The 24,071-nt window shown below is 36.7% G+C and overlaps 1 protein-coding gene and 1 long non-coding RNA gene across 2 annotated transcripts in view; both read right to left on the minus strand.

Annotated features, from left to right (window-relative positions):
- The window catches only part of LOC111563869 (uncharacterized), a 38,489-nt gene extending 25,480 nt beyond the window's left edge, over positions 1–13,009 (minus strand). Inside the window, exon 1 of the long non-coding RNA XR_002745715.3 lies at positions 12,838–13,009. This is a non-coding gene — a long non-coding RNA (uncharacterized LOC111563869). The remainder of the gene's footprint in view (positions 1–12,837) is intronic.
- Positions 13,010–15,999: 2,990 nt separating this feature from the next.
- On the minus strand, positions 16,000–22,553 carry LOC111563756 (solute carrier family 22 member 4-like). Its single transcript, XM_023262999.3, has 10 exons — positions 21,992–22,553; positions 20,664–20,767; positions 20,428–20,582; positions 19,754–19,925; positions 19,084–19,210; positions 18,695–18,795; positions 18,250–18,464; positions 16,962–17,144; positions 16,510–16,645; positions 16,000–16,367 (listed from the first exon to the last, which is right to left on the minus strand). Exons 1-10 carry the CDS (start codon positions 22,499–22,501, stop codon positions 16,289–16,291), a joined length of 1,782 nt encoding a protein of 593 aa, XP_023118767.3. The 5' UTR covers positions 22,502–22,553; the 3' UTR covers positions 16,000–16,288.
- Positions 22,554–24,071: the final 1,518 nt, after the last annotated feature.

The raw sequence follows: 24,071 nt of genomic DNA on the forward strand, positions 1-24,071 counted from the left end.
GTGCACTTTTAATTTTTTTTTACCGTATATTTATCATATCCCTTGTTAAAACACTTTACACCTGTGATAAGAAAAGTGCTGTACAAATAAAGTTCTTAATAAGACAATATCTTGTCAATGCATGGTTGTAAAAAACGTTGAGTACTGTGGAAGTTTTACTAGTATATTTGTACTCCCGTTACAAAACAAGCAAATGTGATCACAGCGAGGTAGAACTTTTCAAACCATGTGTGTCGGTTAAGGTCGAGAGAGGATCCAACTGGATGAGATAACGAAGCTCCCCTTACGTCTTGCATTCGTGCTGCGGCTTGTTAGGAGGCTACCTTAGGCTGGCAAACACCACAACATTTTGATCCAAGTTGTAAAAAAAAAAAAAAAAAAAAAAGAAGAAAATGCTTCTTTCTTTGTTCTTTAAAAGAGCTTCGCTGGCGAAGGAATACCAGGAGGTTTTTGAAAACACAAAACGTCATCTGTAAACACTATTCATTAAAATGGTTGAGCAAAGCAGAGGCTTCATCACTCGGACCGTGTGGTTATTGAAAAATAAACACTGCACGTTTCCATGGAAGCTGGCGTTACACAGTATCAAGCTTTTAGAAGGACTGTAGTGGTTGAATACTGAACATGTGTACTTTGTACTTTAACATTTCCATTTCAAACTTTAACTTCACTGAACTTAAGGAGAATCTTAAGAGGAATATTACGGTTGACTCCACTACATTACATGAACACAAAACACATACATTATTAAAACTGTTATTATAGATTGTATATTCAACAAATGAATGTCCTCCTGGACCAACTACAACAGTTAAATGCTGTTTACACATTAATGGAACAGTAACTATACTCCAGTAAATTAGCTGAACTTTAGACAGTTAGTTGCAGTTAAGTAATTTTAAGGTTTGTACTTTTTGTTTGTAATTTTGAGAGTAACAGATACATACAGTGCCTATATAAAGTATTCTTCCCCTCTTGGAAGTTTTCCTCTTTTGTTGCTTTTCAACATTAAATTGTGGTCACTTTACTTGGGCTTTTTTTAGACAACAATTTACCAAAAAAAGGAAGAAGAAGAAGAAAAAAACAGACTCTTTTGTGACAAAGTAAAAACAGATTTTCTTGCAGAGTCATGTCAATTTAAAGTTAATTAAAAGCATAAAACCGAATACAAGTGGTTGCAAAAGTATTCACCCCGTTGAAGTCAGTATTTAGTCGAAGCACGTCTGGCTGTAAATGTAGCATCGAGTCTGAGCGGATCGGTCGTAATCAGCATTGCACATTTGGACACTGCAACTTTTCCACATTCTTGTTTGCATAATTGTCAAGTCGCTCAAGGATTTTGAGACTTTCTCATGTCCAACCACAAATTCTCAACTGGACTGAGGTCTAGACTAGACTGTTGTCTTTAAACTATGCTGTATGCTTCTGCATTAGAGACTGTATCAGGTTAGTATTTCCATGTACCTTGCTGCATTCATTTTACCCTCTACATGCCCTCCAGGATCTGCTACTGAGAAGCAACCCCACATCATGATGCTGCCACCACCGTGCTTCACAGCGGGGACGGTGTGTTTGTACTGATGTTCAGTGTTTGTTGTCCCCCAAACAGAGTGTCTAATTCGATGGCCTAAAACTTCATTTGTGTTTCATCACAGCCAATAATCTGCTTCCAATTGACTTCCTGGCCACCTACATGCCTTCTGGTAGAGATTTTATATCAGCATTTTTCTACATAAACCTTTGATTGGTAATAAATAGGTAGCACTTGTTGTATGTACAGTCTCTCCCATCTCAGTCCCTGAAGCTTGTAACTCCTCAGGGGAGTCACAGGTGATAGATTCGGGTCTAAAGATGGATTGAATTGCACTTCAACGGACATTTAGTGATTTGGAAATGAATCTTGCTTTTCAATAATATTCTAATGAAGGTGTACGGTAGTAGTGATTCCTTCCATATGTGGGTGTTTTTATACTACGATCACTGCACTCAGATAATCACCATTTTACACAACGTGTGACTTCTAGCACCATGTGCATTTCATTAGGTGAGATACTTTGAAAGGGGGCGATACATATACAATCACTTATTTTACAGCTTTAAGCAACTGACATTACTTTGTAAAACTGTGCTTTCATCTTGAAATAAAAAAGTTTTGGGTTTTTTTTTTGTAAATTCTTGACAAAAAAAAAGCCACACTAATCTGAACACAATTCAAAGGATTACTTTTTAACAGCAATGCACATTTACTGAAGTAACATTTTCTCCACTGAGGGATGTTTCCACTGTGGTATTGCTTTTTTTAAAAAAATTTTTGATCAAAGAAAAGGATCTGAATACTGAACATTACTCACATCCATCATGGACAATCCCTCTCACCCACTGCATGACACTGTGGGGTCTTTAAGCAGCTCCTTCAGCAGCAGACTGAGACATCCACCCTGCAAGAAAGAGCGCTATCGCAGGTCCTTCATCCCATCTGCTATAAGACTTTACAACATCAGCATCACTGGCTGATGTTAACATAAACTGGACTATATCATTACCACCCCAAACCATAAAATTTGCACAGACATTCTTGCACTGCACATCTTTGCACTTTTAAACTTTATTTTTATTTTTATTTTTTCTGTTAAAAATTTTGCCACCCTTGTATATATTGTAAATAAAACTGCTGTAACAATGTAAATTTCCCCTGGAGTGGGGAGAAATAAAGAACTTTATCTTTATCTTATCTTATCTTACTTCACCTCTGTTGCAAAATACACTCAGAAAGCTGGAGAGCCACTGAACTCATGCAAACCTTTGTGTTAAATAGAATCAAACCCTATTTAACTGTGATACTTCAGCAAACAGGAGTTACCTGTTTTCCAAAAAGCCAGTGATGCACAGGTGCATTCATGTGTGCATGTGGGTGTGTAGGAGTGTGTGCATGCTAAAAGCGTGGGTGAGACTAATAAAAGATAGACAGGGACAGGGAGGGTAAAAGAGAGTAAGTCAGCTGACTTACAGAAAAGACCAAAGCCATATTCTGACTGCTTTGCAGACAAGTTTGCTTGTTTTTTTAGATGGCTTGCATGCTTAGCTGAAGCTGCCTCATTTACAGGAAAGACCAGAGGCCTTTCTGTTTCCCTCTCTCTGTTTTACACACAAACACACACAGGGGAAGGGTGGATGCCATGCAAGTTGGTACGGTGCCCACACCAAGCAGCACAACAAATGTAGATCAAATTAGCCAGCAAGGTTGGTAATAATCAGATACGAAACATAATTCTGAGCGAATAACAGCCTGAATGGCACATTAAAAATAAAACTGCCTTCAAATAATGTTGTGACTCAAACACATCTCATTATTAATGAATGACTCATCTTCCCACGATTGCCTTCAGCTAAAAACACATAACACTGTGTGAATATCTGAATGCAAGTATAGATAGACAAACACACACATGTTGCATTTGCTGAAACAACTGGTGCCCTTGTTTTACTGGTAATCTGCTAATCATATGTGCCTTATTTAATTAGCTGCTCCACTGCAATAAAATCTGTGACAGTGAATTATCACAAGTACAATGTACTGCAGTAATGTGGCTGTTTTACATACGATCCTGAACACAAAATCACTACAACCTTTGTGCAGAGTGTCTTTCAGTCTGCTTAATGCCATTAAAATTACTGTCTAAAAACTGTAATTGCAAGAAAGCTTGATGAAACCACTCGTCTCATTTACTGCCCTGTGACCTTAAAGAGAGTCATGAAGCCGAGGAGTGCTGTAAATATTCAGTCTGCACAGGTGTAAGAAGTAACAAGTTAGTGAATTAACCCTTGAGTTGTCCTGCGGGTCAAAATTGACCCGTTTAAAAGTTTGAAAAAAAAAAAATATATTTTTACAGTGAAACTTCTGATGTCCACATTTTCAACATTTTTGAGAAATTTGTGAACATTTTTTGGTGGAAAAAAAGAAATGTTAAAAATGTTTCTTCAGAACATTCACAAAAAAAATCAACCAAAATCCAGTGAATTTCACTGGATTTTGGTTGATTTTTATGTGAAGGTTCGTAAAGAAAATATTAGTTTTACTGATATATATGTAATGACTAGATATTTTTAGGATTTTTTTGGCAGATTTTTTTCTCATTTTTTGAAAATATTTACACAAATGTTCTTGCCAAATTTGGGGGATTTTTTTTAAATAAAACTTTAAAATTTTTAAGGAATTATTGAAATTTTCTTCCTGAAGGTTTTGCAAATTTTCAGAAATTTGGGGGATTTTTTTGCAGAATTTTTGGATTTTTTTCAGACAAGGAAACTATATTATTTGGTGCCCATAAATGAAGACAACAGGAGGGTTAAAGTGATTGATAGGGGTTTTGTTGAATTTTTGTGTGGACGCAGCGGCCTGTGACCTGCCTTGGATGATTCACGGGCATTCCTGAGTCTCTCTCAAGCAATGTTTTAAATGAAATTTATCACCCTGAGGGGTTACAAAAACTCTACACAACAGCCAATATATACATCACACTCTATGGAAGTATAAGTGTCAGAAAGAAAAATGTTATCTGACTGAGCAGATCCCAGGCAGGGCCGACAGCATTGTAAACATCGCTCCAGGAGTGAGCTACGGTGCTGTCGTTTCAACAGCTGACACATTCTTTGTCCTTTGAGATGAGAAACATTAACCTAGATGAGGCCTGCACTTCTTTCCCAATATTTTAAGCAAGACGTGTTTGAGCCAATTTGCCGTATCAGTGTTTATGACATCAAATTTCACCCGGTAACTAAACTGAGTCAGCATGAGCAGAGGTCAAGAATCCTTGATAGCGGGCCACAGTACAATCTCGCTCTATTTAAAACACACAAATAGAGTCTGAATGTGCACAACCGGAGCCTGTTTTTACACCTCATAATGAGCGTTTGATGTTAAGATAATACCATTAGATAAACATTCTTTGTTTGCGTGAGAGCCTACGCGCATTTACCTGAGATGAAGTATCAACAGTCTTGCCATGCCATCTGCTGTGGGCGTGTCCACAGGTGAAGTGGACTGTGCAGTCATGGCAACAACAACAACGGCAAACAGCTGGGGCACAACAAAGAGCGGTATGGCTAAACATGCAGGCTGCAGGACCTGCTTGTTGTTCAAAAGCATACCGGAGATTTTTAATCGTGTCTCGCAAAAAGCAGACATTCATGTGATTCTTTGTGCTTCAGGAGGTTTGATTGTGGCGACTAATCTCAACCTCCAACTGGAAAATGCCTTCTGCAAATATTTATTACAGCATTTCCTTGTTGCTGGTCACCAATACGGAGAAATGGTGGTTAGCGTTAATAAAGCTGCTTTTTTATTATTATTATTGATTATTACACAAACTGATTTTTATACTACATCGCTACGCTACAGTGACGGTGCAACAAACAGCATGTGTGGCGTTATCAGTCAGTGAATCAGTAATGACTGCCCTCACACACAGGAGCCTAAATCTACAATACCACTGATGATGAAGACACAAAAACAAGGAAATGCATGGTGAAAACAGCAGATAGCGACAGTTCAAAGACCCAACAAGGAGTCACAAATCATGCCTTCAGAAACTTTACCCCTGCACTGTAAAACTGTTATTTATACTGTAAAATCCTGGCAGCTGTGGTTACCAGAACGCTACCATAAAATTACAGTAAAACATTCTCTTTATTTACGGCAAAGAAACGTAGTGATAGCGGTGATTTTCTGGTTTAAAAAATGTGCTTACTATAAAAAAAAAAGTTTTAACCTAAAAAAAAATGTTTGTTCTACTTAAAAATTTACATGGAAATACCTATAAAATAAAGTTTGTGTGACTTATTCTAAATATTACAGCATTTTTCTCATTATCAGCACAACACTGTAAAATATGTTTGTAAATTTTATGGTGAAAAACTGTGAAACCATAACAGTAAAAATCTGTAAACCCTAAAACAGTTTGATGCAGTTCATATGACACTGAATCACCACAAATAAGGCAATCAGGAGAAAAAGGCGCTTTTAAAATTTCCCTACTCTGGTACAGTTATTTGATGGAATTTTTGCATTTATTTCTTGAAAAGAATACAGTTTTTCACAGTTATGCTGATAATGGAAACATGTTGTAATATTCATAACAAGTAACATGCCGATTTCTGCATTCATTTCATTTAAAAAAATACAGTTTGTTACCGGTTAAATTAATGTACTTTTGTGTTAATAATGGACATATGCTTTAATATTTGTAACAGCTATAAACTCAATTTTTGCTAAAAAAACACATATCAAATGTTAAATAGACAAACTGTTGTGCTGATAATGAAAATATTTATGTAATACATACAAGAAGTTTCACAAACTTTATTTAAGATGGTATTTTCCTGTAACTTCATGTTTTTGAAGGATAAAACTTTTTTTTTTAAGTAAAATATGGAATGAAGCAGGTTTTTTAACTGTAAAATCAACAATAACAATAGACTTATTTACCATAAATGTAGAAAATGTTTTACTGTAATTTTACAGTAGTGTTCTGGCAATCACAGCTGCCAGTGTTTTACCGCAAACATAATAAAAAAATGTTTTACATTGCAGTTAGTGTATGTAACATTTAATATGTGCATTTGTAAGATGACATACATGCAAAAATTCTGGTTATAGCTGTCATAAATAATAAAGTCCGTTATTAACACAGAAGTACATCAATTTGACTGGTACAAACTGTATTTTTTACATGAAATAAATGCAAAAATGTTATTTGATGTAATTTTAAGGAATGTTTTCATTAACAGCACAACAGTACGTACATTTAACTGTGAAAAACTGTATTCTTTTTGAGAAATAAATGTAAAAAAGACAGGATTGAATGTTATACACATATCGAATAACTGTGCAAGAGTTTTCTCCTGATTACCTTATTAACGGTGATTCAGTGTTACATAAACTGTTTTAGAATTTATAGATTTTCACTGTCATGGTTTGACCGTATTTCCCCATAAAATTTACGCACATTTTTTTTTACAGTGTGTGATTAATAGAACTCCAATAAACTTTAAAAACAGTCCCCATCATAACCCAAAACTCCCACATGTGAGGGTCTGAGGTCATGCACGCATCCGAGAGACATTGCGTCATGTTCTACATACTGCAGCCAGCTTTTCATACGACAGATAAGAACAATAAATCTGCACAAACACCAGAAGCAATAAAAAAAACAAAGACACTTCTGAGTCAGCTGCTTCTCAGGCGTGTGACCTGCTCCAAGCTAGAGGCCCGATTTCTTATAAATCACATGACTTGAGAGAAAAACCTGGGTGCAGTTCTGCTGTCTGACCAGGAGGTGGTGCTGCTCACAGGGGACGCCAAGCCATTTCTAAGAAACCCTGTCTCATGTTGGGAAATCGAAACCTCTCCAGCCTTTCACAGTCCTTTCCCTTCTAATTCTGGATGAGCTATGCTGGAGCATTTTGGTGTTTTCTGGAATGCACCAAGTATGACTGTGGCTTTCTTATGAGGGCTATTTTTTCTTCAGGGATATGAATCAGGTGGTTGAATTTCTTGTTGCTGAATAAAAACCCTGCAGAGGAAAGAAGCTGACAGATGACAACTGGCTGTCTGCCTCTTTGATTTGTATCAAATTATACTTGCAAACAATTCCCGGTGTCTGATTTAGGCTCCTCGTAGTGTCTGATGGGTGAGCTCAAGTGCATGGCAGCAACTTGCAGAAGTAAAGGCGAGTGACATAAAAAAAATAAGTCAAAATCATTTTTATATTTTTATTTATATATATATATATATATATATATATATATACACACATATATATATATATATATATATATATATATATATATATATATATATATATATATATATATATATATAGTAACACTGTCTTTAAAAAGGATTTCCACTCCATAAAAAATCCACTACCTAACTTTATTATTTACAATTTTAACGTGAATAGTGCTTAGACACTAACTGCAAAAATCCATTTTATTTCTGCACAGGTCATTCAACTGCAGGAATCTTTGTATTTATCTTTACTCGACACATTACTCAACAATATCAGTAAACATCATGAAAACAACCACACAGCATGCCATACTGTGGTTACGCCCATCTTGTATTGGTATTTCTAGGGGAATACCACACATTCACTGCCGGCGGTTTGTCACTCGTGCAGTCCAGGTTTTACTACACAGGTATGGATCTGAGATGTTCAGCAAGTTACTTTTTCAGTCCTTTTTAATGTCACAAACCTGCAACACCAAAGAAAAACACACTTGCTGTGCTTGTCTAACTTGCTCATACAACTTGACGCATACAACAGTAAACCCAGAAGTCTATTGAAATCTGCGGCAGGCTGCATATCTCATTCATTCACTGATGGCGACAGATAAAGGAAGCACTTGGCTGCAAAACAGATTCTAGGGACACAAACCAAAGGCATGCCAAGACTGAAGCTTTCGTATGCTCTGACACATACAATTATCTAATGGGTATCTGGTCTGATAGTATTTTGGGGTAGAGGTTTTGCTCACTGATGGTATGAGGAAGTTTTTGAGTTACAAAGGTCCCTGCAGCTCGGTTATGTAAAGGCCCAACAAGACCGCCTGAGTTCAAAGTATCGCATGTATCACTGGCCCAGTTTAAACAGCTCATTTCCTGTTTTTACTGTAAGACTTCTGCTCAGGGTCCTTTGAGGTGACGCTGTCTCAACACTAAACTGCAGTGGTCCAGTCCCCTGTATGATCACGTACACACATATAAATTCCACAAATAAGTCAGTGAATAAACCAGCTAAGCGCTCAGGCAGTCATTAATAGAAACACATTACTTCCTTTTTCAAGTGCTGATAAGAGAGCAGGAGCATCAAGTCCAGTTTGATCACATTTAGAGCTTCAGCGCCCTCTATGGGTGATTCATGGAGCCTAAATCTTGACAAAGGGTGACATCTGGTGTTCAGTAGGCGTTAAGGCATAAGGCATATGGGTTCTGTAAAGCGTCTTGAGACAATCTGAGTTGTAACTAGCACTATATATAAAAAAAATTGAACTGAATTCATTCATGAAATCTAATGTTTTAATGTTGAAGCCGTTTCTGCAGCATTTATGGCACAAATAACAATTAAATCATTGAATCAAATAAAATAAGCTATGATTCAAGTAAATATTAACAAGTATCAGCGTGTTTTGGTATAAAAAGTACTCATGCTGGAGCTGAGTTAACATTGCTGAATTACTATAGTGGGTCAAGAAATAGTATTTAACAATATGACAGTAAGAAAATATATTATTTTAATTTAATATTTAATATAATATTAGAGTATTAGTATCAAATTCATAATGTAGAGTGGTCACATTCAGTGTAATGTGTATTACATGGTAGGTTCTAATTAAACATCCATACGCTGCTCCCAGAACAGAAATGTTGCAGCTATTAAAGGTGGGGCGACGTGTTGCTGGGAAACCAAGGCTCAGTAAAGTCTTCTAATTCTAACTAGTAATAAATATTATATAAGAAATGTTTGCTTCTTTTTTATTTTTATTTGTATTAATCAAAATCCCCAAATTAGTCCCCAAAGTATCAAACATTTGCAAAGAAGTAAAACATTCATCTCAATGAAAAAACTCGATTAAAATGAAAGTATTTCTAAACTATAATCAATATTTACATGACTACTTCTTAGAAGTTATTCGGAGTCTAAATGGCTCTAGGTTTGTCCCATTTTTTTACAGGTGAACATCATGTTAAATACTGCGCTCATGTACAAATCAATGCTACTTTACTTGATAATTTTTCATTAAAAGGTGCTTCCAGCAAATATCTAAACTCTGTTTGCAAATACTGTACCTTATTATATTTTATTTTCTTGTCACTTATTATTATAGAAACAATATTTTACAAATTTTGAAATGTTTTGTTGTGAAATGTAGTTTGTATAAACTATTTCAAAGTGGTGGAAAGTACATTTCTTCAAGTTCTGTACTCAAGTACAATTTTCAGGCAGTTGTATTTGAATCTTTGAAGACATTCCATGACTAGACTTATTTGACAGCTTTAATAACTTTTGGGACACAAATTTTAAACAAATAATGAAAAATAAAATTAACGTTTAAAATACAGCACATTGTTAAAGATTGATCCGGTGTTTTCCAAATGTTTTGGCTCCTGATGTCTTGCAAAAAAAAAAACAAAAAACAAAACTGTAAATTCGGGAGTCTGTGTCAGTGTAACAGCTCCACCAAATACTGAAGTTTTCCTCTAAACTTCTCACAATAATGTTGAAACAAACCAACATCTCACCAAAGTTAGAGATGAAGGGAAAAAGCTGAAACATATTTTTGTATCAGAACTTTGTTTTTACTCTTTCGTGTCCCATCAATCATCTCATAACCCTTCAGCTTTGTCTGTTATCTGAACTGAATATAAAGTAGTTCAAACTCCACGTGCAGCAGCTACAACTGCTGCTGACACAATAATGATTTATTATTAATAATCTAATGATGTTATGTAGAATAATATCAGTCTGAAGGACCAAACTAGTACTTTTACTTTATAACTTAAGCAGGACTTTTAATTCAGTAGGAGTTTTTAAGCTGGACTTTTACTTGTACTGGAGTATTTTTACATTACTCTATTGGTACTTTTACTGAAGTAAAGGATTTGAATATTTCTTCCACCACTGCTTCTTGATTGCTGGTTGTATTAGAAATAGCTCAAATTAGCTCCACCGCCACCTACAAGATAAAAATGTTGCTTCTACATTTGTTCATCCATGACAGTTGATGATAGTTCTATCTATCTATCTATCTATCTATCTATCTATCTATCTATCTATCTATCTATCTATCTATCTATCTATCTATCTATCTATCTATCTATCTATCTATCTATCTATCTATCTATCTATCTATCTACACTTACAGGGTGTATTTTTCTGCCTTTGTAGTAGATGCATAAATGCAAATAGAATTTACAAATAGCATAGAATATTAGTATATTCACAGTAAAAGCATAAAGTCAATTAAAGTCAATCAAAATCGAGTCCATAACACAAACAACTGGTCATAAATCATGTTAGCCTCAATGGAGAGTGTGGAAAAGAGTCGAAGAAACAAGCAGGTTGGAAAGGGTGGAAAAAAGTGTCAGGCGTAAAATGAAAACGGCGGTGAGAGCAGCGATGTTCTATGGTTTAGAGACAGTGACACTGAGGAAAAGACAGGAGGCAGAGCTGGAGAGAGCAGAGATTAAAATGTGGAGGTTCTCTTTGGGAGTGACCAGGATGGACAGGATCAGGAATGAGTACATTAGAGGGACAGTTAGATGTTTTGGAGATAAAGCCAGAGAGGCCAGACTGAGACGGTTTGGACATGTACAGGAGGGACAGTGAATATATCGGTAGAAGGATGCTTGCTGAGTTTAGAAGAGGGCATGAAGTTAGTTGGAGTGAGAAAAGAGGATGCAGAGAATAGGGGTTAGATGGAAGCAGATGATTCACGGTGAGGCTGAACGGAAAAGAAGAGGAAACTTAAGTCTGGTGTAGTTACAGTACAGGCCTACCTCCTGACACAATTAAAGATAGTAAAGTCTTCTTTAAGGATAAATAAGCAAATAAGAGAATACTTAGGAGGGTCAGTATATAATTGTGTGACTTTCTGTAAAATAGTTGACACTTGCTGTTTTCAGGCCTAAAATCTACATGGCCGCCTATAAACAAATACCACATGGCATTTTTACAGAAAGATTCTTCTAAATATTATATATACAACTGAGTAAAATTCGAATTGAAAATTATTTTTGAAGATATTGTAGTAAACCTGCTGACATGCCATAAATCCACACTTCTAAATCACACACTACTTTGGACGGTTATTTAGTTGACATTTTAGTGATAGCCAGTCATTTTTTATTAATAAGTGATTGTTTCCATATTAAATAATTCTGGGATTTGTAAAGACATGATCATAATGTACATAAAAAAACATTAGTTAATGTATGCAAGATATATCCCATGGACTTCAAAAGTTCCTCAATTACAATTGATCCAGGAGAAAACATTTTACCCACTGGGTATTTGGCGACATCTAGCGGTAATTTATGATACAACATTTATGGAAATGACGAAATGATGCAGTGAGTCGCCATTTAAACAAACAGTTACAGACTGTGCAATTGTGGACTTTTAATTTTTTGTGTGAAATTACAGATGCAGCATGAGGCCAACGTTGTCACCTACAGGCTCAAAAAATTAAAATAAAAAATACTCAGGATTAAATGTATGATCATCAACAGTCTGTGAAACTACATTCAATTTGTAGTAAATATTTCTATTTCAATCATTTTGGATTAACTATTGGACTAACTATGAGCCAGCATTCAGATATAAATGTGAATAAAATGAGCCACTGTGTATTTTGCAAAAGAATAAAGTAGGCCCTATGTGTGACCAAAATAACATTTAAGAACACAAATGTAGACTAACATACATAATATACAGTGAAATGATTGGGAAAAGAGGATTAAAGATGATGATAGAGTATTAGGAATAATAAATGTAAAAAAGAAAGAAAGAATGACATCAACTGTTGCAATCACGCTTTGCTTCTCTGACTTTCACTTTTCGATTTCACTCAAACATAGATCAAAAATGAAGACAAACACAAATGTTTTATGTTAAAAAAAAAGGCGGTGTTAATTAGATAAATTAAGTTTTGTGTTGCCTTTTAAGTCACAGCAAGGCCTTTTAGGAGAAATCGGAACCACCATCGCCATCAGGGCCTACAGGATGAGCGTCTACCATGAATCAAGTAATCAGGAATAAAAAGCCAAAAACTCACCGTAAATTACGCTTCCTTCTCGTTATTCCTTACTGAGGTTGTTCCGATGAAGAAAATCCATCCACTAAATGCGGTAAAGCTCCAACATACTGGACAAAGAAGCAAACGCTTTGCCTTAACGTCTGCGTTTACTTTCACTTTTGCTTGAGCCTGGACTTCTCATGAAATCATTGCCTGTAACTTCCCTCCACAGCTGCTGTTGTTTATCTGCAGCTGTCATCCCTGCACAACACATACACAAACATAGTTACAGAAATAATACGTTAAAAACGGTCTGTTTTATAACTGGGAAAAAAACTGCAAAAAAATTTAGATATTTTTTATTTTTTTGAAGCTTCTAGTCACACCTGAAATGAAAGTGAAGCGCTGGTGAACTTTCCATGGAAACAGGTGACGCTCACCTTCCCCTGAATAATCATACCAGAAAAAAAAAAAGTGTTTATGATTCAGCAATCCCAGATGTGTGCTGACATGATTTGAAAATAAAATACAGAATAAAAAGATTTCAAAGTAAAAGCATCTTATAGCTGCTTTAGTTTTAAATAAACAAGCCTTTATTTGATCAATCATGTTATTTTTATACCTGCTATTTTCAATTTGATCCCATTTGTACCACTAGTGCTAAACAGGAAACTGTTTGTCGAAAACCTCTGGGGGAATTGTTTTATATAGCTACAAATGAGGCTTTCCAGTAATAAAAAGCAAATTTTTAAAAAATGCATTTTTTTTAAACCACATGCTGTTAAATTAGTGGTTTATTCCCAAAATACTGCCAAAATAAATCAACTTCAGCTCACAATAATCAATGAGGGCAGCCTAATTTGTGCAGGTATGAATTGTATAAAGCAATTTCACATAATCAGTCTGTTTTCTGTCATTATAGAGGAAAAAACAAGCCTGAACATGAGCATTTAAATAACATTATCACGTAAAAATAGGAACAAACAACCAACATTTGATACAAGAACCAAGTCGATTTTACGGAACTGAAATCCTGATGCTGGTATATCGACTGAAATAGTTTATGTCATATTGAAAAGGAACTCTGTGGTCATTGTTATCCAGGAATTCATTTCACAAACTAGTTAGAAACTCCTAATGAAGCTTGACTCCGCACCACAGGATCCAATGGAGTCAGAGCTGCTTCAGCTATTTCTAAATGACCCCAGACCTCATTTTCTGCATCGTGTCGCAGGAAGTTTCCATATTGGACAACATATACGCTAACACCAATGATAAGCTAACTGATAAATCTGTGGGGCTCTAAAAGGGACATAAAGCTACTTTATGAGGTCATGGGAGGATTTACTCTGCATTTTCATAGAGACACATTTTGGAAAATACAAACAAAACCATTGTCTCACTGCTGCATTACTTCATTTACCCACCTGATTTCAGCAGACTTCCATTCTGCTCCCAGTCCTAATCAGCCTTTATCCCTGCTCTTCACACCTCAGCTGGGGTCAATATATAACTGCAAGACTTTTTGTAACATAGTTGACATTTTTGCTGCTTTCAGGCCTAAAATCAACATGGCCGCCTATAACCAAACACTACATGGTAGTTTTACAGAAAGATTCTTCTAAACATTATATATACAATTGAGTAAAACTGAAATTGAAAGTCATTTATAAAAATGACTAAACCTGTTGATATGCGATAAATCCACTCTTGACTCACACACTACTTTATATTAAATAACTCAGAAAGCCTTGGAGTCTTGCCAGTCTTTTCTTCAGGAGGAAATGACATCATGTGGAGCAGGTCATGTGATCTAGAATTAACACACTTCCTTGAGAGGTGTTTTTGTAATGGGGAACTTAGTTGAAAGTGATTTCTCAGACATAGATACAATTTGTTATTTTCCATATAAAATATGATATATTGCCAAAAAGGGAGTATCTGTCATGATTATCTCAACAAAACAAAAAGGACACAATCAAAACATTTTTTGAATAAACTCATTTTAATATTGTTTAGCTAATTAGGTGGTTGTTATTGAGTTCGAATGGTTATTTAGTTGACATTTTAGTGATATCCAGTCATTTTTTAATAAGTGATTGTTTCCATCGCAAATAATGATGGAATTTGTAAAGACATGATCCTAATGAACAAAAAAACATTAGTTTTTTTACTTTTAATAAAAATGTATGCAAGATGTAGCCCATGGACTTCAGAAGTCTCTCAATTATATATTGACCTGCTGGATTATTTAGTGTGCTTTCAGTGAATGACCTCTTTCTGCATTTGCATGTAAGCTTGTGTTTTTCCACCTTTTACAGTATAGCACATTAAAACTGTCCCTGCCTGCCTGGTTCCACTTCCCTGAACAGCTTTTCTTTGTTATCTGGCTTCACTTGAAACCCAACAACCACAATCTCGCTAAGCTGTCACAACCCAGGGGAATCTAGCTATGAGGTAATTCACAATATTAGGGGAGGTCATATCACCAGACGACCCGTCGCAAACTTGGACAGGTTTACAGCAGAATATTCCTCACAAGAAGCACAAACCATAATAGAACCTAAACCAGTATGAGGAGTTGTAAGTTATAATTCAGGCTAAAAGCAACGCAGCTGCTGCAGTCAAAGTTAGAAAGGAAAGCTGGCAAAACAAATTTCATTAAAGCACTCATAGATCTGACTATAATTGTATGTGGTTGTGAATTCTAATTAGTTAAGGTGCTGCTTTAATCTATAACTTGTAAGACAAATTTAGTCGTATTACTTCAGCTGCAACAGTCTTTGGAGGAAGTAAAGGACCTCTATAAAAGCACTGATTTTTAAAAATGCCACAATAAGGCTTATTAAAGTGTTTGAACCCAATGGGGACAAAGATAAAGCAAGGAACCCTGGCGATCAGTCTGTGAAGAATCTTTATCTTCATTTCTGTGCTCATCAGATGAGGGAAGGCAAAAGTGCTTGAAACCTGAAGTTATCTCGTTAACCTCAAATTCTGATTCGAGTACAGACCTCTCCTCTCTCGGCACAACCCCAGATATGTTACAGATACTATACAACAACATGAGTATGTTACAAGATGATTTATAGCTCTCACAGGGGACATGGAGAAAAAGGGACTTGCATTATTAATAAATAGACAGTTATTAGTGTATATGGTTCTCTTGTTTTCAATTAGTTCATTAACATCAAACACTACAACTTGTGTCATTACATTTACTTTATTGTAGTTTAATCTAAAAGTACAAATATACAACCTTAAGACAAAAAAAAGTTTTTGTTACAGTGCATAAAAAGTATTCAGCTAAATATTTTGATCAGACAGAAATTTCAAGAGAACATTTGATACAAACAAATAGGGTAGTAAAACATAAAAAACCCTCTTAAATTATACAACTTGTCATTAAAGTCTGAGACCACCGCTGCTTTTTCTTCAGTGTTACAAAGAAAACACAAAAAAACAAACACAGAAAAACAGAAGCCATAAGTTATTATAATTTAGATTCTTTAATACAACTGTCCGACTTGCTTGCTTCATGTTTAGCTTCTTTTTCCTTTTTTCCTCTTCCCCTGTTCGAACATCAAGAGGACATTAAGCCGTAAACAGCTGCATCAAAATTCATCGATCAAGTAAACACTGCTTGGTGTGTAAGAGTAAAAAACAACTTAGAGGAGCAACAGTGCCAATAAACAAATTCAATTCTGGACTCACCCGCATATCTGCTGCATTTGTGATATGGTCTCTGGCAACGCTTTCCCATACGTTTCCGGCAGCAAATAACACAAACCGGCGCCAGTGAGGGCAAGAACTCCCATCACGATGTAGGGAATAGGCTTGAAATAGCGTCCTGCAAAAGGAGACACATACACACACACACAAATACAATGACAAAGGAAGACAAATTATTTATTACTAAAAGATTCTTTAAAAAAAAAAAATAAATAATAGAAAACTCTCCTCTTGTTAAATGTAATCTAAGTCAGCAGGAAATTAAATTGAGGTAACAAAAATCCTTTAAATATTACATTTGGAGAATGAATTGTTTGACCTAAAAAATACACAAATATCACACTGCAGACATAATTACCACTGCTATAGTTTGGGTCAGAAACATCTCCCTGGTACTGGCTAATTATTCAAAATATGAAATTAAACATACTTACCAAGATAAATGATAAAGGGGGAGATGATGGTTCCAATTCGTGCAGCCATGGAGCAAAAGCCCATCGCTGTATTTCTGATAACGGTGGGGAAGAGCTCTGACGTGACGGCATACACCACACAGAACGCTGCCGTGATGCCGAACTTTCCCACCATCTCAAGAAACACACCCACAGCTGGAATGTCTAGGCAAATAAATAATTGTTTTACAGTACCGGACACACCAAAGAAATCAAAAGAGTTGCATTCAAAAAATCAGATTCTAACCTTCCCTCATCTAAAAATATACTATTTAGTGTAAAGTTCCTCACCAGGCTTTGACTAAACCTTTAAAAACTCATCTCTGTGCATTGAAAAGTTTTTTTTCTCCCATGAAAATAATCAATTCCTGCCTTAAAATGTGCTAATTGCAACTCAGAATTTGCACATCTAGGGTATCCCTGCCTTTCTTTTCATCCACCCCTCTGCCAGCGCTGCAGCTTGAGCACACCAGTTCACCTTCAACTCATGTTGAAACCAAAAACTGATTCGTACGAAGAACAATCATAAAGAATTCTCCACCCTGCAAGTTGACAGGACAGTGACAGGAGGTTCCTTAGGTTTGTTACCCGGCTGTCTGAATCTGTTATTGAGACATTTGTACGCTGTTGACTGACTCCTGCTATTCTCCAACCCCCTCATCCTCGCTGTCATCCCAGCCAGTCGAGGCAGATGGGTACCTTCCCAGAGCAAGGCCTAAGGTGACAGTGGCAAGAAAAAACTCCCTTTTAATGGGAAGAAACCTTGAGCAGAACCCGGCTCTTTCTTTATGGGGGGGACCCATTTGCCGCTGGCCGGTGGGTTGAGAGGGACATCCGTTGTGAGTTGGTGCTATGTAAATAAAACTGAATTGAATTGGTTATTTCTCTCATGATTTGTCTTCCAGCATGTAAAAAACGTCATATGGAAATGTTAGCATTGTCACAACCTTCATTTTCAACAGAAGAGCTCTGGAACCTTACAGGTCATGCTAGGGCATAACTCTATAGATGGTCAGTTTACCAGTGTGGTGAAAACACAGGATTTAACACCGTGGCTGAGAACATATCATCAGATCTTGCAGCCCACAAGCGTTAACACTTTGCATTATCACGTATTTTTCCTTATCTGGATGGGTTATCTGGATACAGATAGTGGCTTCCCAGGTTGAAATGGCGTTGCTTGCAACATTTTTGGCATATTCATCATGATAGTAACTCATTTGTAAATTTCCATTAATGAACAACCCGTTTTAGGAGCTCCAAGTGTTACCTATTGGAATGAGGTGAACACAGAGGATCATAACGCCTGCAAGGAAGAGTGTGGAAGACTGGCAGAAGTGCCTGGAGCAGTGCTGGAGCAGCAACAAGGCAATTATGTAAGCTGGAACCTCGATTATAGCAGACAAGAAGCAGTTCAGGTAGGGGTTGCCATGGAGATTTGAAGTGTTGAGGACTAAACCAAAGTAACTCAAGGTGATGATGATCCTGCCAAGACAGGCAGAACAACACATGAATACACTGGAAACAAAATATTTAACCAAAAGATAGCAAATGTGGCTGCAAGTGCACAAATATTCTTGCATAATCAACACTTTTATTCTAACTTGGGCATGGGCAGTGAATGAGTGTGTCATGTGTGAGCATTCTTTTGTTTAATCAGCTTTTGGGTTTAATGTTTTAAGACTGTATGTTATGTAAGAAAAATGCAGACATACCACAGAAATGAAGAGATTAAAGTCAGACTGAAAATGTTGCAGCTTTTCACGAGAACCAAAATATTATATTTCTCGTCTTTCAGTGCCGATAAATCTTTAACCTGTGAAAAAACAAGAAGGAACATTTGCAGAAATTAAATGCTGAATGCATAAATGAAACTTTGCCACATCCACTGCACTGTTATACTTGTGTTGCCATGATTACACATAATATGGCATAATGACTCACCTATAATAAGTTAACTTGACATGTTAACTAATCCCAAGAGATAAGAAGGACAAAGCTGTCAATGATTGCTTTTATTCTAAACTAATAAAACAATAAACACATGTAGGCTATGATTGATCATGTGTTGCAAATAATGTCCTCAATGTGTCAATAAACATACCTCAGCTTGTGTAAAAATGGCTTGTGGAGTCTCTACTTTATTTATTTTGGCAATATGGAGCAGTATGGCCTCAGCCTCCTTCACTCTACCCTGAGAGAGCAGCCAGCGAGGAGACTCTGGGATTAACCTGCATAGACAAACACATGAATACAGCAATATCTGCAGATAAACACAAAAACGCTTGATGACGTGCATCAAACCAAACTCCTGACCCCGGTAAACCCTATTGTTGTTTTGCATATTACTTTTTCAGTGCACTTATTTTGTCAACCATTACTGTCCCGATCCTTTACAGCAGCAACTGCACTGTCAACCAAACTCGGACCCACAAAGGCAAGATTTCTGCTAGGTTGGAAGTGTGAAACAAAAGCTGCTCTGGTTTAATAAGAGACAAGACTTCACTGTTGATGACTAAATGTTTGGTTTTTGCAATTTCATAGCTGCAAGCAAACCTCTATGCAGAGGATGAAACAATCCAACAAAAGGGAACCAAAAGATGCAAAATGTTATTCCTCTATAATAACTAAGGGAGTGAAGGAGCTCAATAAAACATTAAGCTCCTTGAAGAACAAAGATTTAGCACACCTAAGCTTATTTCAGAGTTAAAACCATTTACATGAACACTACCAAGCACTGTAGGAGTTGATGCACATTATATGAATATTCGTACCACCACATAGGGATGTAGATCAGACCGGAGGCAGCCATGGGAATCAGCAGCGACCACCAGTCGCGGAGGAAGTAGGCCACTGCAGGCAACAACATGTACCCAATAGCTGAACCCATGAAAACTCCAAGGGAGCAGAAAACCACTCTGCTTTTTGGGCTTAGAATTTCAGAACCTGTAAGTCAAAGAAGCATTTGTTAAATTAACTTGATACTCAACTTTCTGGGTACTTTATTTTCAAGTGAGCTTCGTCTGGTGTAAGATCACAGACCTTTTACGGTTTCCATTGCAGAGGCAGTGATATGCAACCCAATGCCCTCAACAATTATGATCATATGAAACAATTTTATGGCAATTAATACATAGTTTATTAAATATTGTCTTTCAAATCCTAGAAAATCATACTGAAATATCACATTATGAAGAATATCCTGACTAACTGAAAATAAAAGTTAAAAATCCTACAAAACTATGCATGTAAAACCCCCCAAAAGCCAAAGATTCCTCATGAGCACGCAGATTTCTAGCAGGTTAACCACAAAAGATCTGCAGCAGAACCAGGCTCAGGGAAGGCGGCCGTCTGCCTTGACCAGTTGGGGTGAGGTTAGGATAGAGCAAAGACAGACAGCAAAGAAGATGCTGCATTAAATATTGCATTCCTCCCTGGAAAACCTTACCCAGCACAAATGCAATGGTATAGTTGGAGAAACCCCCAGCACCAACAAAGAAGAAAATAAAGGTAAAGATCTCCCAGCTGGGCGAGAATATCTGCGCTGTGATTGCCAGAGTCTGAAGAACCATCATGAGAAAGAGTGCTGGCCTCCGTCCATACCTGTATAACAAAACAGAGTTGGGTGAGCTTTGCTCAGACAGTTTGTTAAAGTGTTCAAACAATGCTGTGCTCAGTACAGACCTGTCAGACAACTGGCCTGAGATCAGCGCTCCCACCAGAACGCCGACATATTGAATAGAAGTGGACAGCGGAAGTTTGTATGCATTCCCGCACACCAAGTCCCACTGTAAAACCAACACATTCCTGCTCATTTACTCACACTAAAAATCCATAATACATATTTAGAGTATTCTGAAAATAAAGTCAAACAATCACAAACCACACCAGAGCACTCTCAGCCTTATTAGTTTCCTTGTATCGCACCATTAAAATGAAGAGAAAGTCTTATAAAGTCGTGTAAAATGTTTAAAAGCTGTGATATACCTGCCGATACTAACAGCTTTATGAGTTTTATGAAAGCATTTTATGAAGCATTTAAGAGGCAGGCAGCTGCTTATGCGAACTTAGTGTTCTATATTGACATTTGCAGAGGATTGATCTAATATATGCTGTATTGTTGAAAAATTATTTTAAATGTTATGTCATTTATTTAAGTGTCATGTCTGATGTGTATTATTATAATACATAGCTTTTATTTATGTCTTTGGTTTAGTTAGTTTTGCAGCAGATCTGACATGTACTGGTTACTAATCATTAGGTAAGATCTAGTTTTTGTGGTGCAGCTTGTTGAAATTTGTCATGTGTTCATTTATAAAATGCTTAGTGGCTGTTTTCCTATGTAGTTAATGATAATAAGAAATTTTATGACCATGAATGTGAGGATGTGTATGAGTAACTGACATTAGGCTCTTAGTGCTATTATCTTCCAGTCATTTAGTTATTTAAGCTTGAACTTTGCACATCTTGGCTACAGCAGTGAACTTTCTTTGTTGAAAATCTCTCAGATGTAAAAGAAACACAGAAGAAACACAGAAGAAACACAAGATTGCCTTGTGCATGAGTGTTTTTCGTAAAATGAACTTTTAGTGACTTGGAAACTAAATTTAACTACAAAAACGATATAAAATGTAATTGATGCGGGACAAACAGGCTGAGAAACAGCTTTTTCCCAGAAAAAGTTGTCAGACTCCTGAACTGAAAACACCTGAAAACCTGAATGGACAGTGTTACTTTTAATGGTTCAAATGCTGCTTACGTGCATTTTCCTGACCATATTTATTCTATTTTATTGGTTTTGATTTCATTTCATTTGCCTCCCATATTGTATATATCTGGCCTCTTTTTAATATCGTTTTGTTTTCTATGTACATTTATTATTTAATGTTGATATTTTATTTCTTATTGCTTGTTATCAATGCACCGTCCAGCGGAATATATTTATATTTTTATCATGCCCCCCTGTATGAATACAATAAAGCTATTCTATTCTATTCTGAGTTATTGCTCACCTCTGTAACGATAGTTGACTGGTAGACTTTTTTGCTGTAAGTCCACCCGTCCAGACAACTCTCGTGGGGAATTTCACTCACATTCACGTCCACGTTTGGGATGAGTCCATTTTCAGAGTATTGCCTGACAGTTTCCAAGTTAAGCCTTGAGCAAGAGCTGCGTTGTGTGATGCCATTAACTGTTTCCAACGGGATTGTGACGTTTCTCCACATCTCACTAATGCTGTAGTTTCCAGGGATGTAGCATTCATGAGGTGGGGTGTCACCTACGAATACTATGTAACCTCCAAAAAGTCCATTCGGGATGATGCTGATGGCTAGTGTAAAAAAAATCCTTTTCTGAAAGGGTCCCCAAGATCCAAGGAAAGATGTGATGGTGTCATAGTCTCTGTCTTTTGTGGTGGCCATGACCTCACCAAAGTCCTTGATATATATAAGAAAAAGACAAGGCAATTCTTCACCAGCACTGAGGGCTGTGAGAGAGAGCGTGCTGTACTGCTCTATGGTCATGTGAACTACGATGCTGAGTGCACGTTTTATATGCCACCTTCTGCTGATCTGGGAGGTTACACAGTTACAGCTGGTGTGCTGTGGGGGGGAAACAAGACAAAAAAAACCCCATTAAACACCACTTATGCATAAGCACAGTTTGCATGTTATAGAACACAAGCAACAAAAAATAGGTACATGACATAACACATACCTGCAAAGAAAGCCCTTTCAAGGAATTCTGAAAAAAAGCAAAGTTAATGATTTTCAAGCAGGGGTCAAACCATAAGAAAGTCTGCCTCAGTTTTTATTCGCGGTGAAAGGAGAAAAAAAAAGATAAAGAGATCAAGAGATTGTGGCTTTTCTGCTCACTTGTGCTTTTACATAAACTACCACAGACGACCAAAGTCCTATGAGACGGCAACCCATGAGGAGTTCAATTAAGTAATAAGTAACATAACAAGAAATTTGTAGACTTGAAATCACATACATAGCTGCATTTATCATGTTAACAGTAACACCGGTAAATGTTCCAACTCCTGTTAATATTTAGACCTATTTAGACATCATCTCTTTTACTTAACACACAAATGATTTTCTTTACTGATTTAAAACGGGAAAATCTCATCTCTATTGTTACAAAACTGGTTTATGAGCTGCTAACTGATGACAAATTCCCAACCATTAAATTAACTATAAAAGATCACCTTCAAGCCCCAGAACCAGTGAAATGCCAGCACAAGCCCCTGAGCAAGGCTCAATCCAATCCTAATCCTATCAGTCCTAATAATCAGCAAAGTATATGATACTATCTATGAATTGATATGAAATTAAACCAAAAAAAAAAAAAAAAACAAGACAAGAATGGGCATGCTGGATGCTGCTGAAGGGCCGATGCCGGGCAGTTGAATATCCACAACTACATCATTTGCCATCTAAGAAATCAGTAGACACTATGATGTAATCCTGTCCCCCCAAATTTACTGGCAACTTCAGAAGTCCACAAACTTATAATGACAACCTTATTAACTCTATAGGGAGCAAATGTGTGACTTGTTACTGACTTGTGATTCCTGGTCCCACTCAAGAGCATTTCTAATATAGTGTACACTTCATCAAATCTTTGCTGTTGTAGAGATGACGTGTTCATATCCATCGTACCACAGACTGAACCATGGCAGCAGCGAAGTCGGAACAATACGTAGTCACAGCTTCACCGTCACCATCAGGCAAAGCAGCTGCACCTCTAGTTAGACGCTGGAGTTAGGACTCTTGGAAATTAGCCTGATAAAATTAGTAATGAGCACTACAAGCATTTATTGAAGTGTTATTCTGCCTCAGTTCACCGAAAGCCTCACACCCGAACATCTTCAACCTGACAGATTTATTTGAAAATGGTGAATATTGACTGAGCTGACCATGTGTAAAATCTGTGGTTGGTACTTCAGTGAAAAATTCTTAAACAGGGGTGGGCTCATGTCAATTATTTTTACAATTTCTTCGCTCCAATCTGTGTGCAGCAGTGTTTGAAGTGCCTTCACTTGAGAAATAACATAGCTAGACTACATATATGTACATATGATCTTCAGTG

Source organism: Amphiprion ocellaris, chromosome 14 (genome assembly GCF_022539595.1).
Source record: "Amphiprion ocellaris isolate individual 3 ecotype Okinawa chromosome 14, ASM2253959v1, whole genome shotgun sequence".
NCBI lineage: Eukaryota > Metazoa > Chordata > Actinopteri > Pomacentridae > Amphiprion > Amphiprion ocellaris.